The 18,929-nt window shown below is 40.0% G+C and overlaps 1 protein-coding gene across 1 annotated transcript in view; it reads left to right on the plus strand.

Annotated features, from left to right (window-relative positions):
* The window catches only part of mgat4c (mgat4 family member C), a 107,344-nt gene extending 102,177 nt beyond the window's left edge, over positions 1–5,167 (plus strand). Inside the window, exon 7 of the mRNA XM_042410945.1 lies at positions 377–5,167. Coding sequence (XP_042266879.1) covers positions 377–1,533 — 1,157 coding nt within the window. The 3' untranslated portion in view covers positions 1,534–5,167. The remainder of the gene's footprint in view (positions 1–376) is intronic.
* The last annotated feature ends 13,762 nt before the right edge of the window (positions 5,168–18,929 follow it).

Raw genomic sequence — 18,929 nt, forward strand, 5'->3', positions numbered from 1 at the left:
AGTAGGCTAATGCAACCTCAATCACGTAATAACTGATGGTAGTCTATGAGTCCAATGGGGGGGTCAATGTTGACAACCATATTATGTGATTGAAAGCTCTGGAAAAGATTGTAAGTGAACTATGAGTCAATTATTTTGTCAAACTAATATTCCCAAAATCAAAAGTGAACAGTCACGCTCAAATGATATAGTTATAGTTTATATAGATATATAAACCATATAGATATAGTTTGTTTATTTTCTGAGGAACAGTCACTTGAGTGAAATTATTCACGCTCTCCAACCCGTCATTTAATCTCTGTAACATATACTTAAAATTGGTCATTTTCAAGCATTTCTGTTTACACTATGATGAAATGTTCACTTTTGTTCACAGAGTATCTCACCATTGGACTGTCATCAGTCAAAAGAAAAAGAGGGAACTACCTTCTGGAGACGATCAAATCCATCTTTGATCAGTCCAGTTACGAGGAAATGAAAGAGATTGTGGTTGTGGTCCATCTGGCAGACTTTGACCTGGTCTGGTGTGAGAACTTGGTGCAAGAAATCACCAGGAAGTTTGCCCACCACATCATAGCCGGACGCCTCCTGGTGATCCAGGCTCCGGAGGAATACTATCCATCTCTGGATGGGTTGAAAAGGAACTACAATGATCCAGAGGACAGAGTCCGTTTCCGCTCTAAGCAAAACGTAGACTACGCTTTCCTCCTCAACTTCTGCACAAACCTCTCTCACTTCTACATGATGCTAGAAGATGACGTCCGCTGCTCCAGGAACTTCCTGACGGCGCTGAAGAAGGTGATCACCTCCCGAGAAGGTTCTTACTGGGTGATGCTGGAGTTCTCCAAGCTGGGCTACATCGGGAAGCTGTACCACTCCAGAGACCTGCCACGTCTGGCTCATTTCCTCCTCATGTTCTACCAGGAAATGCCCTGCGACTGGCTCCTCATCCACTTCAGGGGTCTGCTGGCCCAGAAGGACGTGATCCGCTTCAAGCCCTCGCTGTTCCAGCACATGGGCTACTACTCCTCTTACAAAGGAGCAGAGAACAAGCTGAAGGACGACGACTTCGAGGAAGACTCCATAGACATTCCTGACAACCCTCCTGCCAGCCTTTACACAAACATCAACGTCTTTGAAAACTATGATGCCACCAAGGCTTATAGCACTGTGGATGAATACTTCTGGGGGAAGCCTCCTTCTACTGGAGACTTCTTTGTCATAGTCTTTAATAAATCCACCAAAATTAGTAAAATTAAGATTGCTACTGGTTCTGACGACCGACAGAATGATATTCTTCACCACGGAGCTCTGGAAGTAGGAGAAAAACTAGTCGGGACTAAGAAAGGCAAACAGTGTTCCTCATATATCACATTAGGGGAGTTTAAAAATGGCAACATCGAGGTTCAAGATGTAGACCACAAGATTGCCTTTGACATTGAGTGTGTGCGCATTGTGGTGACAGCCAGTCAGAAAGAATGGCTCATTATTAGAAGTATAAGTTTATGGACTACACAACCCCCCAGCCAATGAGGACTATACACAAAGACTCTTAGTATGTCATAGAGGCAAAGGTTTTTATTATTATTATTATTTACAAATGTATGTATTTCCAGGTTTATTTATTCATTTTGTATGTATTTATTGATACTCATTTTGATTGCCAAATCAATCTATAGTTTTTTATACCTGCAAGTAACCTTAGTGGAGCCTCTTCCCAGTCATTCTTAAGGACTGTTCAACTGACCTCAGAGTATTCATGAAAGTGTGTTCTCTTAAGTGTTTCATAGGCCTTCATTTATTTTAACTTTTGATAGCCATCCATAACATAGAGCTGGACGATAATTCCATACTATCTTTTATTGACTTGAAGTGGTATCATATCATAATTGTGATATTGTTTTATAAAAATCTGGTTTACCAATTAAAGGATAAGTCTGGCAATATATTGTCTTTTTTATTGTCACAAAATCCAATGAAAAGACCAAAGCCAACAATTTGATTGAACTTGAGCTCCATTGTTGTCCAAACCACATGACATCAAACCACATCAATGAGCCAAACTGTTGCACTTGATGTGCTTTCATTACCATGAACATACACATCAGTCCCACATACACATTCCTGCAGGCATAAATACTCACTAGAGCATATCTATTAATCCACAGCTGAAAATGGTCCCAAACAAATGCATAATTTCCAGCTGTTTGATTAACATCTGCTAAAAAAAAACTACAGTATAGGGTAGATAACGGAAAGTATTGAGAGATGGAGTAACACATTGTTGGTTTTGTTCTTTTCATGGAATTTGTTGACAGTAAGAAAAATATTGATATGACACCAGCCTTATACTCAAATGAAAAATTCAATTATTGAAGGTTTTGTTTTACACATTCAGTTTAGTCCAGTCTCTAGTCTGCATAACAGAGAAGCATTTCATTGCATTGAATATCAAATCCATCATTTTACATAATTTTTTTCCATAAATTTACCATATTGTGATATATATCGGTATTAATGTCAGGAAGTTTCTTTTTAAATTCATTATATCTATTTTTACCGTATCGCCTATCCCTACCTTGATGACATATTTGTAAGTTATTTATGGATGATATAAACAACCACTCATTTATGAATGTTTTTGAAGTGAGCAATGAAGACAAATCTCACTTAGGGAACAGCTTACTGTACTACTGATTTACTCAGTGTTGTTAAATTTACCATAATTGACCACTCTTACTTTAATATGTTATGAACCACAAATTATTTATACACTGGGGGAAAGGATAGTGATTATGAAGTGTAAAAAAATATTTTTTAAGAACAGGTTCTCCTTGAAAACACCATCCAATTAAAGCTATTGTGTCTTCAACCATTTTTCATGATTGATATTAAGACTGCATAAGTGTAGCTCTGGGATTTCTCTCTGAAAATGTCCCCATTTGGCCCTTAATTATTTTCCTCCTTGAAAAACCCACCAGGAAAGTATCAGAGGTCATTGTTGCCTTGAATATTCATCATGTCACACCTAACTTTTTCAGTTTTAAATATTCTCTCCCGCTTTAATCATCTTCTCGGTTGTGGTTGAGGCGGGAGTGTGAGTAGGCTGAGCTCTTTTACTAGCACTGTATGTTCTGTCAGGGCTGCTGACAGGAGAACAATGTTTGTTTTCACCCATCTTCTCCAAGAGCTGAGATTAGATTGCACAGTGAAGAATGGGCCAGGTCTGCTCTTAGCTCTCTTTTTTTACATCACAGCACAATTTTCCCCCAGTAAATTGGTCTGTGTTTGCCTCACTCTCTACACCAGCAAAACAACATCTCCCCCGGAGCTATAGGATCTCAATTCGTTCTTTCTCCAACATTGCGCTCTCACAGCTCCAATGTTTCTGCTCCTACATGGTTGCCTCTCTGTGATCTTTGCTCTCGGTTCTTACAGTCATAAAGCTGCTTTGAGGAAATTTGCTTGGCTTCCTTTTGAAGATGCTTTTCAAATTCCCCACCTTGCTTTTTGTTTATCAGCAGATAACATTTGCAAGAATTAATACTACACGTTAACACATCATCACCATGATGCTCAAAGTAAATCAGAATCATGCTTTGAAAATAACCTTGTCATTCCCCATGTTCCTAGTAATTATAATCTGTCTGCGAGCAATGTTCGGTGACTGATTAGTCTCATTGCAACGGTGTGAAGAAATCACTCAACAATGCAATAAAGAGGTAAATGTTTACATAACACTGACGGTTCTTTAGGAACATGAGGTGGAAGCAAATAGTCATTAAGCATGCTGCGACGGCTTTGTGAAGCTTTGTTCCATTGTTGCAGTAGCCACCTGTTCCATGTTTTCCCTCAAGGTCTTGTTCAGTGTCACAGATCGAGACCTTTCACAGATTGGCTTGTACCGCCACCTCGAAATCCTTCCTCAGCAAATCCCCCATGTGCTATCTGAAATGAAATTAGAATGCCCACCACCTCAACAATATGGCTTATTGTTTTTCCTCAGCATTTCTCTTGGAATGTCGCTATTCATTTTGGTGAATGATTCCGTGACCTGCATGGATCAGCTCCTTGGAGGGGATCTTGTTTGAATGGATGATACTCGGAAACACAATCTACATTGTGCTGCGCGTGTAGTATTCTTTAAGACGGACATCGTGGTGCCAACTCGGCCTAGTATTATCTGCTTATGAGCTATAAACACATGATGTCACTGTAGCGCAGTTAGCTGTTTTACAAGTGTAATTGATGGCTTTGATAGGTCTTATGCCCAAGTAGAGCAACCGCGTTGTGAGGCTGATATTTCTAGAGGAGAAATTGCTGTCTGATCTTTATTTGAAATAAGATGCCAGCCAAAACTAGCTGCATGCTGCAGATTTATGGACAGATTTACATCTTGGGGATAACAACAAAAGCCGCATAAATTCTTTAACTGGATGTCAGGAAACTGCTGCGCGCAGCATTCTTTGCTATTGGCAGCCTGTTTGGAAACCGCAATCCATACAGGGCCTTGAGTGAACAGTGTCCACAGGATCAGTTATACATTTCAGTTAATACTTAGGGAAAGCTGTTCTTTCCTCCTGTCGAGCACCCACAGCTATAAATGGCCATCTTCGCTGTTCATTCATCGGGAATAAAACTCTTAACAACATCGGCAGATCTCTGTGAGAAAAAGGGCAGAGGTTTGTAAATCACTTGCAGGCAGGTAACTGTGTAAGTTTGTTTAATTATATCGGCCTTGAGGGTCCAATGCCTGAAGATCAGAGCAAGTGATGAATGTGAATATGATATGTGGGTCCTGAGTTATTTGAAATGTGAGCTGTCTTCCAGTGGAGCATGTACAAAGTGCATGAACAAAAAGCATTTTCAGTGGATAAAACAACTCCTTTTGTACGTCAGGATCTATGAATTATTGTTAAGCTTCTGCTAATGAAATTGTATTGGGTTTGTATGTAGAAGCCTACAGATACTACCTTACAACAGGTTCGGAGTTGACATGTGCTGTATATTGTTAAGTGGAGCGAGTGTGTTAAGATGTTGTTTCAGTGTCTGTTTTTCTTTCCATCGTTCTCTAAATGGTACTGTATTGTAAGATGACATATATTTTTTTACCCGTATCATTTCAAATGTTGTATTGTATATATTGTATTTAAAATGAAATTAGATTAAACAAATGAATGCTAACTTTGTGGTGCATTGACTGCCGAGACAGAGCTGTGTACACGAGAGCTCAAGAGAACACAAAATATTGAATATGTGTCTGCAGTGTCGGGGTTTGAATATTGGTTTAAATGCCTTGAGGAAAACAACACTATTTACATGACCCTGAATCAAAATGTCCCTCTGTCTTTGCCTTTGTTTCAGTGTTAATAATGTTTATAAATAAAAGCAGAACATACAGTTATGGCGTACATTTTAAATTAAAAAACAAGATAACTGACATTTGCAGTTCCTTGAAACTTGCAGCGAGAGCAAGGCTGTTTGACTCAGATCTTGCTGTAGCCAAAAGCAAAAACCATACATTATTCATTTCAATATTCATATGCTTTCTGCTTTTTTTTTTTAAGTGCATACTTAATGAAGGTGTGGAGATGATGCTTGAGGGGGATACTGTACTGTTTAAAGCTTCATGCTCTTTGTGTATTTGTCAAGAGGGGTCATACATTTCCTTATATAAAGCACACTGTCAGAAACCTGGAAACATGACTGACAAGGAAAACAGACAAAAATATATTCTGGAGGAAACAGCAGTGTAGTCAATAAATCTGTTTATTCAGTGAAAGTTACTGCATATTTTATTGCTTGTGTAAAAGGACACATGAGGCTTTATATGGTAAGTGTGTGTTTAACCTCGAGTGCCTGGTGCAGTTTGTGTCCACTTGTAAATATCATACTGTAAATTATTGATTATGATTATGATAAACTATGATCAGATCCCATTTACATACTGTATATGCTGATATCAGGGCAACTAACTTCATCCATGAATCCATGAAGAAGTCACATTAAAAAAAACATTCCTTATAACTCCACATTTTAACTCCTGCATGCAGCATGACTTTTCATGGTGAAGATTTGCAACTTAGCAACTTTAGGTGAAAAACGACAGCGTTAAGGTACCTCTAAGCCTCAAAGGCAACATTTTACTCATATGCATCAACCAAATGTGACTGTAGTGCTACAACTCAAACATATCAACCATTAACTGAAACAAGAAAAGTGAAAAAAATCCATCCTTTATATTTTTTTCTTGGGTTTTACTTAAGTATCAATACAAGTTTGGAAAGTTTTCAAGGAAAATTCAGGGTTTTTTTTAACCTGATGTATTTCCCATAAATATGGTTATTGTGGCTCTATTTGTCACACTAATTTTGCTCTCTCCAGCTCTCATTATAGAGATTCCAGTGATTCATTTAAAGACGTTTATCACACAAAACAACAATCATAGGTTCAAGCTGCTGAGACTCCTACATCTGTCCAAATAAACATGATTTTTACATGAATCGCTTCAAGAGTTCGCTAGAAGTTTCTGAGTCTGAACGAAAGTCAACACAGAAACTAGCTGTCTGTAGCAGCCATTATGGCTAAATGCAAAGGGAACTACATCCAGGGCAACTTGCGCATCGGTTTGTTTATGTCTGAAGCTGTGGATAGCTCAGCATCTGTTCATGCTAAAGAAGTAGTAACTTAGATAAATAAAATGGTTCATGCTTGCAAGTTTCCAAGTTGCAAGGATAAAATGACGAGATACACGCTGTGCAGTTTTCATGGACTATCAATTGATTGATCGAGACTTACATACTGTAATACCTCACACAGTTACGTGTTGTAATTGCATTTTTCTCACCATGTGGAACTGAGCGTTTGGTCCAGCAAGCCCCGCTCTTTTCATCCAGTTGATTTTGTGGAGGTGAAACAGTCTCCAGGACAACAGTGTTGATGAACACTAAATCCATTTGTAGTAGTCACACAGCCAGGATTACTGTCAGATTTTCCGAGTCTGACAGCAACAAGTCCCTCTCTGTAGCAAAAGTTTTCCTCCTCACTCGTCAGAAGAGGAGGGCAGTGACCACAGCAACCACAGGAACACCTCCAGTTAGTGTACGTTGACTTTCCTGACAGTCTTGTCGCCTTTCTGCCTCCATTCTTTGTTTTTCTTCTTTCAGTTGTTTTAGCTCCTCTCTGTGTACTCCAACTCAAATAATTATGGTTGGCCAGTCGACCATCAATCATCCTCATAGTAGTACACAGGATAATCTGTAATTGCACTTTGTTTTTTAAGCTTCCTTACAGTCTAACTGCGGTGAAAGTCAGCCTCATAAATGTACGTGGATGAATATGTGGGTGGTTCGGTTAGCTGGCAAGCTGTGCTGGATGTAGTTCCCTATGTAGTTAGCCATAACAGCTGCTACAGGTGGCCCTTTTCTGTGTTTACTTTCATTCAGACTGAGAAACAAACATTTGAAGCGATTCTTGAAAAAAATCATGTTTATAAGATGTAGGAGTCTCATTAGTTTGCTCAGATGATTGTTGTTTTGTGTGATGAAAATCTTTTTGTGAGTCGCCAGAATCTCTGTAACGGAGGTGGAGAGAGCAAAATTAGCATGTCACATAGAGCCACAATGGCCCCATTTATGGGAAATACATCATGTTCAAATGAACTGGTATTTTCCTTTAAGGCTCAGAGGGTCCTGTCAACATGGGTCTTATATCTCTGAAGCACTGACATTCTCCTCTTCACATTCATATACAGATTATATATTATGCATTGCTGTGCCTCAAAAACCTCTGCATATACAGGAAAAAAGACAGCTATTTCTAATTCTCCAGAAATTCTATATATTCTAGGGCACTGAGAAGTACCCTTGAGCATATACAACACCGATCACTTAACACATAATAATGATATGTAGTGACTATTCCATAAAGCCTGTAAGGGGAGTGAAAACCAAACAAAACAGCCGCTACATGTCTGATGAAAAGGGTTAAGTGATTGATATTTGGTTTATTTGTACGTGAATAGATGTGAAATATAAGGGGGGACAAAAAAATTCCCAGAAGCCATTGATAGCACGGGACTAGGGTGTAGTTAACAGATTTGCTTCTAGGTAGTGTACGCCTACAGCTTGGTGAAGCTAAAATTGGGACAGAAAGGGAGAAGATTCGCCATCATGGAAGAAATCCAGGAAGAAACACAGGCTCTGGACACAGTGACAAAAGATGACTACAGAAAATGTTTCCAGGAATGGCAGAAGCACTGAGACAAGTGTATGATATCCCCCCCCCCCCCCCCCCCCCCCCCCCCCCCCCCCCCCCCCGCCTCCCCCCCGTACAGAGAAACAAACTGTATCACTTCCAACATTATTTCAGTGACTCCAGATTATTGTTGTTATTGGGTAAAAACTAACATTTCCAAAATAGTAACATGAGTAGTTAGCTATCTCATTGGTTCTGAAAGGGTTTCATAAAGCCAGAAGAGTTAGAGAATTCCCCCAACCCATAGAGAAGCATATAATCTGTTAATAGAACAGACTGGGAGTTCACAGCGCCATGCTAATTTCCATTGCCAACTGGGTATTTTATAAAGACCATTTGGCTTATTGCAATTTGCAGCAATGCTAATAGATTAAAGAACAGAGGAAAAAATACAGAAAAACTTCAATGAGAATGAAACACTGCATAAAAAATCACCTTCAATAGACATAATAAATATTACAGGAGTAATAAGCAAAAATCACAGTTCTTGAGGGTTTCATAACATGTTTGATAAAGGCTGCTTTTGATAATGGAGTCAAGTCTCATGCTCTCCTCCAGGCTTTCATAGTTTCAACACCATTTCAGAGACCTTGAGCATTTTGTCACAGCTGTCCTCGCCTCTCTCCATCTCCTGTCCTTCAAAGTCATCCAGAACCAAATAGAGGGTAAGTATACATGACAGCTGGGTACCTGAGAAACCTCAGCTAATGCATGCTATGAAGGGACCAGGGTAGCAAGTAAAAAACCAATATCCCACATAACAAGACCTGCACTGTGCCAATCAATTGCTGTGGTTGCCATGGTGCAGCCAGCACGTACCTACACAGGAGGGCAAACCCCACATGATATGTGGTTGATATGGATTGTGCGGATTTCCTCGTTTGCCTTTTGATCTGTCCTGCTCTCGTGCCTCTGGGAATCTGCCTCTGTGGAGGGATTTTAATTCCGCCTCACATTCACTATCCGTCGATTAAGAAGCAGCAGCAATGTGCAAAGCAAATCAAAAGAACCACGGACACGGCCAGTTTGATTTTTTTTTTTTTTGGGTGGGGGGGCTGCTGCAGTTCTGTCAAGGTGCAGGCACAATATGTTTCCAAGCGCACACCAAGGCAGCATCAAAGCCTGTCAATAGCTTTTGATTAGTACATTTTGCACTGTGTTTCATGAAGCATAGACCCACATGAGCCAGACACACACTGAGGTGGAGCTAGGCTGGGGAAATGGGGGAGGAAGGGGGGGGGACGATGCTAAGAGACATGTTGGAGAAGCTGAAAAGAAGTGCAATGAACAGACAAATGGGTAAGTACAGGGATTTAAAAGTATTGAAGTTGAAGCGAGGCTGAAAGCAGGGAAACACGAAGCAGGTGCGGGTGATGAATGACTCGTAATAACCTGGCTAGGAACCTGTGATTGTGTGTCTACTGGTGATGGAGGGGCCCCTCAGCGTTCAGCTGCTCTTGGGCTGATGAGCAGTCAGTTACGGTGGATACCAAGAGGCCCGAGCCAGCCTGTGCCGCCGGGTATTGAACCAGTTTTAAGATGGGAAAGGAAAAGGATGTATTCTTATCTGCCAAATCTGGGATGAAAATGGTTGTGGGTGAGGATGAAAGCGCATCAAGCATTCAATCATAGTTTGTTTCCGGATGGTGGCATATAAAAGCTGAGGAAAATGGAATCTGCACATGTGCAGAAATGGAAGTTTGAGCTGTTCCTTGTGGTAAAAAAGACAAAGTATAACTGTGTAGGTCACAAGTTTAATTACATGGGTTAAGCCACTCTCTTATTGCATAGATGATCCATTGCAGTGGTGCAGACAACCTAAGAAATTCTTTTCATTTGCTGTCATGATGTTGAACATTAACAGTGAACCAGCCTAGCAGAACACAGTGTGCTTCACTTTAACTGCTCCCATGGCATTTACAGGGTCTTCATGAGGAGTGGAGATAAAAGGAACGGAGCTGCAGGCGCTGTTGGAGCCAGCTCCTGCCTCAGAGTGGATAGTCCCTTCGGCGAATGAGGGTTTAATCGTTCCCAATTGCTTCGCCTCACAAAGGTGTGACCCCCCCACCCTCCACCCCCTCCTGTTACCACCAACACCCTCCCATCTGTCTCTCATTGTTGCCAATGAACAAATCTTGCCGCAGGGAGATGTGCTGCTACTTCTCCTCGGTCCCTTCCTCCCTAAACCTCCACTTTCAGCTTTGTAATGCTTCCGTCCAACTGGCAACAGGGAAAGAAGTAATCAAAACAATTACCTAAGTCCCATTTTGTTTCATCGGAGACTTGTCTTTTTTCAAGTGAATCTTCAGCCAGAATGAAACAGGTTGTGTCTTGGGGGCTTTTTGTGGAACATCACACAGGCAGCAGCTGTCACAACACAAGAAAAGCTTCAGTGGCATGCTGGTTGCACCAGCAGGTTTATCACTTGGCTCTTTCAAAAAAAGATGCACAACCAATTACCAAAAAAAAAAAGAAAAAAAAGATAGAAAAGAAAAAACAATGTGTGAAGCAAATGCAGTCACCTTGATATACTCACACAAACAGTTATCAGAGGACATCCTCTCATCAAGAGCTGTAGAATATATAGCAATCTGGATTATTGTGTAGAAAACAAAGCAGCAACAGCGCACATGTTTCACTACCATTACCTCAAGGGATTGTTATCTAGTTTCTCAAAAAAGAAAAAAAAAATGCGCCAAGCTTACCTTACAGTGGATCTCGTGATCAGCCAAACAGCTGCAAAACAAGGCAACGTCTTTGCAGATCAACAGAGCCTTGACTTTGATGAGACAAAATGAGCTCACCACAAGATATAATACGTTGCCTGGCCCTCCAGTCCCCACTGCCCACTGTTCATATCTATCCCCTACAGTAACTCTCAGACTCGCAGGCATGTCGCCCGAAATTGTAAAGGCCTTAATTAAAGATTAATGTCAGGATTTTTGCATGCGCTGCTTAGATAACTCATTTCCCAGGGCGCGTTGCTAAAAACCGCCCAGGCTGGACACCAGATTTTTAAGCCCTCAGAACAAAAGCCCTCAGCTCTCTGGCCAACAAGATCCTTTCAGCTGAAGGACGAGCAATAACAGCTCTGCCACTGCCTTTCCAATGCCACCACTGTGACTGGAACGGAGGGAGGTTGAGTCATTTTAATTATCACAGGCAGGCAAAGAGACACAATCAGCCAATTGTAGGCCCACCGCACCGACTGCTTGTCCCTCCATCCCTCGCAACAATTACTGATGCTTGTCTTCTTCATGAAGCCTGTTTATAATGTCGGGGCATACCACAGAGTCAAACATATGTCTGTGGGAGTTAAACTCGTTACATATATGCCTCTCCACACAGAGGTGCAGATGCATGCCGTGTATGTACAGGCAGAGCCATTCAATCATCTGTATGTATGTGCATTCATGTAAGTATGCTTTTTGTCAGCAATTGGAAATAGATGTAGATGAGATCTGACCATCTCCAGTGCAGTCCTGGGGTTTGTTGGTTTCACTGTCATGTAATACCAGATCCTTCTTTCAGCACCTCAAGGCTGTTTCTAGGCTCTCCCAAGATAAAGATGAGATACACATTCACTGACACGTTAACCACAGAGACATCAGCTTCCATGTTTACAATCAATATAATAAGGCTTGTTGCGAAAGAGCCTTGCAAAGGTGTGATAGAGGATATTTTGATGGTCTGAAAGGCCTGTAATTTAGCTCTTTCTGTACACCCCCAGTTTGAGATTCTCAAAATAACAAATGTGAAAGAGTCTCAAATGGAAAACAAGCACATCCTGCTATATCCAGCAGGCTGTCCAGGCTAGTAGATAACAGCTGCAAGGTTTCAAATGCAGTATATCTACTCTAGGAGGGATGGTATCTGATTGCTGCTTTATTAGCTTAACATTTTAGGAGCCAAAATGACTGTATCATTGCAAGTGCTGTTACTGAGTAAGCAAATCTCCAGCCTGATATTGAGAGTGAATGGCAGTTTCAGTCATTGATTCAGTCTGGTATTGCCTTCTTGTTAGCCGCTTTCTGTGGAGGGAGGATTTGATTTTACCTCTTCAGTGGCTACTGATGTTGTTTTCAGTCAACATCGAGGCCATGTCAGTCTATTGTTTTCTTATCAGGACTCAGAGGGCATTATCACTGTTTCAACATTGACAATTACCAAAGAAACAAAAGGAAAGGCTGTGTTTCATTAACTCAAGACAAATAATCACAAGGATTTATTGAAGACTGTGTTATCCTTACAGCCAATAACCAAGGCCACAGAACTCAAGGGCTCTGAAAGCTGTGCTTTATTACCTGATCTTGGGATCCTGTCTTGAGGAGGGTCACTGTGTAACCTCTCATTTTAAAGCCTTCATTACTTCAGTTTTGTGCTTCTACAGTGTATATTTCTAAATTAATGTGGGTAGTCAAATTACAAATGCAAATTGCAAATCTGGAGCCAGGTAATATTTCAGCACAGAAAGACTGTTTGTTTCTGGAAAGATAATAGTGGCCCAGGCTCTAATTTTTGCCCTAATGCCCTGGCAGTGACAGAGCAACAAGCTGGCAGGCTAAGATTTTTGAAAGGAGCTGATAGTAACTGTTTACTATTTCTGAAGGCATAGAACTAAGATTTACTGTCATAACACAGGAAAAAATTTGGTGAGTTTAGACTGGAGCAAGATTGTAACAGTACGTAATGTCAGAATTAATTTGGAGACCGTTCTCCCATGAAAAGCTTGTTGTTTTTTCTTGGGATTAGCATTAGAAAGAGCATTAGTTGTTTCTTTTGTGGGCATTTTGCAAATGTTACTACTGCTAGTACAACTACTAGTAGTAGTATTCAGAGGTCCTGAACCAGGCTAGCCGATCTCCTCAAGTCAATTCAAGCCAGTTTTATTTGTATAGCCTAATATCACAAAATCACACATTTGTCTCAAGGGGCTTTACGATCTGTGCAGCATTACAACATCTTCTATCCTTGGACCCTCGATTTGCATTGATTACATATATGAAGAATCTGATCAGGAGGATGCCGAGCAACTTCCAGGTGCCGCCAAGCAGATACCTTAACCAGGACCTGAGCTACACGACATCTTCTCACCATGGAAAACTGGAAAGAGGACAGACTACATATACACACAGGGGAAAACTCTCATCACACCATTTTCCTGACTGACAACTTAATTGTTTATAGTTCAGTTTTTTGCAATGATGACAAATACCGATGTAATTGACAAGCATCTCAAAGTGTTCATCTCACTTTGGAATTAAAACACAAGTGATCTGAGGGTCTGATATTTTTTGTTGTCTCTATATGCTGTCTAACTCTTAATAACAAGGGGCCATTATTCAAAACTGACACTGACAGTCCTACCTGTGACAATAAACAGACCTGACATGGCTTGTCCCTTCACTGCCATTGCTGAGGGCTTCAGTAATGCTGCCCATATGTAAGGCCTAATTACTTTCCCAGCTGGCCCCTGCAACAAGGTCGCACTTGTTATGCCACTGTCCCTTCCACACAATCAGATTTCTCACAAAGGGAGCTAATCTCATTCCTTCACAAGCCATTATCTTGATCAGACTGGCTTTTTACGCAATTTGCAACGCTGTCCAGATGAGAGAATGACTTTCCTTTAGCAGGAGCGAAGACGCTCATCAGCATCCCACTGAGAAGTTTCAAACTGTCAGCCAACATCCACCAACTCTAAATTGGAGTTAAATTGAAGAGGCGTCCGGCTGGAGAAAGGCCAAGACAAGCAGGCCCGAGCATCGCTGCAGCGGCAGATGTCGATGAAGGTTTTTAATGGAGTTGAATTAATTCACGCAGGGTGTAATTTGTCCTGTGGATGTGGGAGGCGTACTAAGTCTGAACTTTTTCAGGGTCACGGGAGTTGTTATATTGATAGACATCTGCTGAGGCGGCCTGCAAATTTGCAAAAACTGACAGATCTGCTCTGATGTTGAGATAATGATTAATTGCATTCCTCCAATGTGAGGCTTGTTGTGAAGCCAGACTTGTGTCCTCACATAGCTTTGGCCCACTCAGCAAAGGAAAAGTGCTGAAGTTCTCAACAAGTAAATAACTGTTAATAAACTTTTTCTAAATTATTATTCAACTTTAAATTGTTCCAGTTATAGGAAGCCTTGTCTTCTAGTAGCATGAGACACATGTTTAAATACAAAACATATTTAAAAGCCCAATTTGTAACTGTTTTTACCATACATTTTAGATATATTCACAGATTAATTGAAAATATAGGAAACATTAATAACTTGCATGTTGGTCTAGCCTAATAATCTGAATGAATTACCATTTTGTTGTCTCTTTCACTGGCCGTAACAGTGCAGGAGCAGCTACACACAACAGCCTGCACAGTTGCATCCATTCATGTTTGTCACCAATTTCATGGTATTTTTTTCTGTTGCTGTATCTGGCACTGGCAGAGAGAGATGATGTTGGCTTTCGTTATCCCCCCTACAGAGCTCTCAGTTGTTTTTCCGACTGGGGAAATGGCCATCGGTGATTACAACACCAGATGTATTTGAATCACTGAAAAAAAATCTGAGATGTAGGCTACAATTTAATGTTGAGGTCTGGAAGCGAGCTATTGTTGTTCTGTGTATTTATAGACTCGTCAAACAATTTGAGTTACAGCAGGTCCCACTCAGAGGTTTTTTGATTACCTCTTACATTTTCATTCACATTATTACAGACTAATAGTACTTTCATAAAAGGCTGGTTTCCATTAAACAGTCACTAAAAGCTAAAATCCTCCAGTTCAGGTAGTTTTGCAGTTATTCACCTGACACTCTTTCAGCAAGACTGATTTTAAAATTAGAGGAATAGCTGTCAGCAGCCAGTCAAGGTCCGGGTACTTTGACTGTTCTACTTTTGAAGACTTCTGGTTTATTCATTCCTTAACTAACTAACTTAAACTATATTTACTTTCAATGTATTAACAAAAACTGGCTGTTGTGGGGATCAAACCTATGACCTTTCAGCTACAGTATAATCACCATAGTCAATCTTTCTGCCTCCATCATATTTAAGTGTGTGGAGACTTGTTTAGACAACTGAATGCACATCAAAAACAACACAGTGAGCACACTGGGTATACTAGCTTGCAGAATGTAATTACAAAGAGCCAGTTGCAGAAAATAATTTAATTATGGATACTGTACCATCTATTGGAATTGAGGTCAGTCAATTTTCTGTATTCTGAATGGATACTGTTTTGGCAGGATATAGTAAAAAAAAACTTCAAATTTATTTTGGTGGAGGAAAACTAAAGGTTATTCTGGACGCATACACTGATATCTTCTTGCCTCTTTTTTACTTTTATCAACCAAAGTCTAGATTAGTTTTGTACTGTACTGCCACCTGCTGGTACTGAGCCTACATCTGTTCACCCAACAAAACAAAGGCCTCAACACAGGGTTAGAGAGAAGGGAAGGGTCAGGGTTACCCATTTTCTGATGTTGAACATTTACCAAAAAAAAAAAAAAAAAGCATTTCACGAGGACAGACGGCTCTGAAATGTTCTTTCAACCACACACATGCACACGCATATACACACACCTTGTATTGCATTATATTGTATTCAGGAGACCTCCAACATTTGCTGCTGTGAAGATCAGTCGTCCCAATTGTGATTCAGTCATTTCATTCTGGAGATGTACTGTAGGTTTTCATCTGTAGGTGTGAAAAGGCAAAATTACTTTGTGGGAAATAACTCCCCGGATAGAGGATGAAACAGCACGATCTCTGCCTGCTTTTCCCAAGTTTCATTGTGTTAAGGTGAGAATTTTTCAACTGTTCAAGCTATAAGTTTTTCAAAATTTTCAGATGTAAGTAAATGACTTGTGGTGCCTCTGGGCAGTTAACTGTGGGCTCTGAAATGAAAATATTCTAGCATATAATCATTGCTTTTGTTCTTAAATATTGTAATTCAGCTGGGAAATAACCTGTTTTTTTTCCACATTTTGTGAAATTACCTTTTTGCTGCATGAAGTTATGCAGGAATGTAGGAAATAACACTTCTTTTTAAGGATGGCTGTCTCTGGTGGTGCCGCCTTATGTATGGAAGGAACTTAAAAACCTGCAGAAAGGTACAGTAGGTGTTTGTACTGAAATCCTTACATCACACATAACAAAATATGCTCAGTTAAAAAAGCTGCTTTGTCTCTAATGAATGCGCGTGATGGAAATTTGTCCAAAGGTCTCAATTGATCTGGATCAAAGGCCAAATAGAAACATGATACAGCTACAGATCAGTATGACCTTTCCACTGGCATCATTGAGTAAAACATCCATTTGACATCTATGTTGCAGGACTCTAATCACTGGTAGTTTACTTAATGATGGTCACTGACTGCTTCGTATACATTTTGCAATCATGTCCCTGCTTGCACATAACTGAAAACAAGCATATTAATCAATATATTTATAATGATTAAGCATATATGTATCTCACTTCCCAACCCTCAATCACTAAAAGGCCTGAATGAGTAACCTGGGTGAGAAAAATACTGTCATTACTGCCACAGCGCTTTTGAGCAAGGGACTTTAACCTCCAACTGCTGCAGCAGCACAAGACTGTTGTATTGAAATGAACTTCTTCTAGCGGTGACTGCGGTTCAGTTTGAAGCTGTAAGTTGCTAAAAAAGAGCATGCAGAATTTAAAAGAAAGAATAAATGTGGATTTGTCACAGTGTACTGTATGACCGCTGTCATTACAGCATTATTTGAAAACTATATTTCACTTGTAAAGCTCACACTGGACCGAAACTGACTTAATTTTCTGCTGTTACCTGAGGAGATTTCTTTTGCAATTGATTTCCTTTTGATTCAGTAGCCATTTCTTCCCTGTTTTGTTCTTCCAAGAAGCTTTTCTTCTGCCTGAAGGGATACTTGGATTTCAGTGACACTTTCACACAGTAAATCAGGCCATCAGGCCAGTTAAACAACACTGCCATCCGCTGCCTGTGATGGGCACATACACTGCTGGTGGTCATGACATGAGAGGAATAATAATGCAGACTGCCTATGGTACTTTTTAACCTTTATTTGTCAAAAGTTTGCCCTTGCTCTATATGAAGAATTTGATACATTCAAGTTCAACCATCCATCTGAAACGCCTGGGAGAATTTAGGAGTTACCAGTGTCTAGCTCAAAGGCCACTTAGTATTTGTTGAGGGAAGTACATAACAGCTTTGATGGTTAGTCCAGGGACCCTCCAGCACAGACAGACACACACTATGCACCTGGACATTTGCTTTTTTACACAGCCACATTTCCACATTTGTATATTTCAATTCTGTAGCATTTATTGTTTATTTTTATTTTTAATGTAAAAAGCGTCTTAGTTGGTTCTTACTATACCTTTTAGTACCTATCTACCTTAGCTCTGGTCTGTATATCCCAGTCTGGTGCTCACAGTTTACCACCCTTCAAAGAATAAAAAAGGCTTTACATCTGAGTTTGATGATCGTTTATCTAAAATTACTGTTGAGTATGACTCAATTCTTATTTCTGGTGATTTTAACGTTTATATTGATAACACCACAGATCAATTTGTAAAATTTTGCTATGGATGACATTGCACCCATAAAAACTAAGTTTATTTCTTGTAAAACAAAAGGACTTTAGAGGAATGTGGAAAGAGTGAGGGCACTAAAAAGAACCTCCTGCAAATCTGAGTGTAGGTAGCGTAAGACTAAATTGCAGGTTGATTATAATACTTATGAGGACCTGCTAAGGATATATAACAAAGAAATGAAAAACTTTAGACAGCACTACTTTTCTCAAATTATTATTAAAGATTTGAATAATTCTAAGTTTCTGTTTTGTACAACTGATAAATTGGTTAATCCTCCAAGACAAATACCTACTGAGCTCCATTCTTCAGAGAAATGTAATGAATTTGCCTTTAAATACAAAATTTCCAATATTAGAAATAATATTGTGGCTTCCTCTGCTGGTGGATGTGACCTCTCTTCTTCCACAGTCTTAACTCAATGCCATGTTGCCCACACTCTGTCCAACTTTGTTCTTCTTCAACACAGTGAACGGCAAGAATTGGTGCAGCAGTTCAATTCTGCGACATGTGCTCTTGATCCATTGCCTACTATGCTGTTCAAAAATGTTCTCAGCTGTTTGTTGGATGACGTCCTTGAGATTATTAATGCCCCCCTACTTTCTAGAATCTTCCCCACAGGTCTCAAACATGCTATTATAACACCATTGTTGAAAAACTGTAATCTTGATCCATGTGTTTTTGAGAACTTGTTGAGAAACGTCCAATCTTGGGAAAAATTCTTGAAAAGGTTTTATACCAACAATTACATATGTATCTGTCATCTAACAATTGGTTTTGGTTCTGGTTTAACCACAAAATTAGCTCAGACAACCGTAAAGTCTCTATTCTTGTACTTCTTGACCTTAGTGCAGCCTTCAACACAGTTAACCATATAATTCTTCTTTAGCACCTACAACACCGTTTAGGCCTTCAGAGGCACAGTTCTTAGTTGGCTTCCTTTCTATCTTACCGGAAGATCTCTTTCTGTTTCTATCAGTAATTTTGGATCAGTTGAAGTCAGTATTCCATGTGGAGTCCCTAAAGGGTCAGTTCTTGGTCCCCTGCTGTTTAATTTGTATATGCTGAATGATGCTTGGAT

Source organism: Thunnus maccoyii, chromosome 5 (assembly GCF_910596095.1).
Source record: "Thunnus maccoyii chromosome 5, fThuMac1.1, whole genome shotgun sequence".
Classification (NCBI taxonomy): Eukaryota; Metazoa; Chordata; class Actinopteri; order Scombriformes; family Scombridae; genus Thunnus; species Thunnus maccoyii.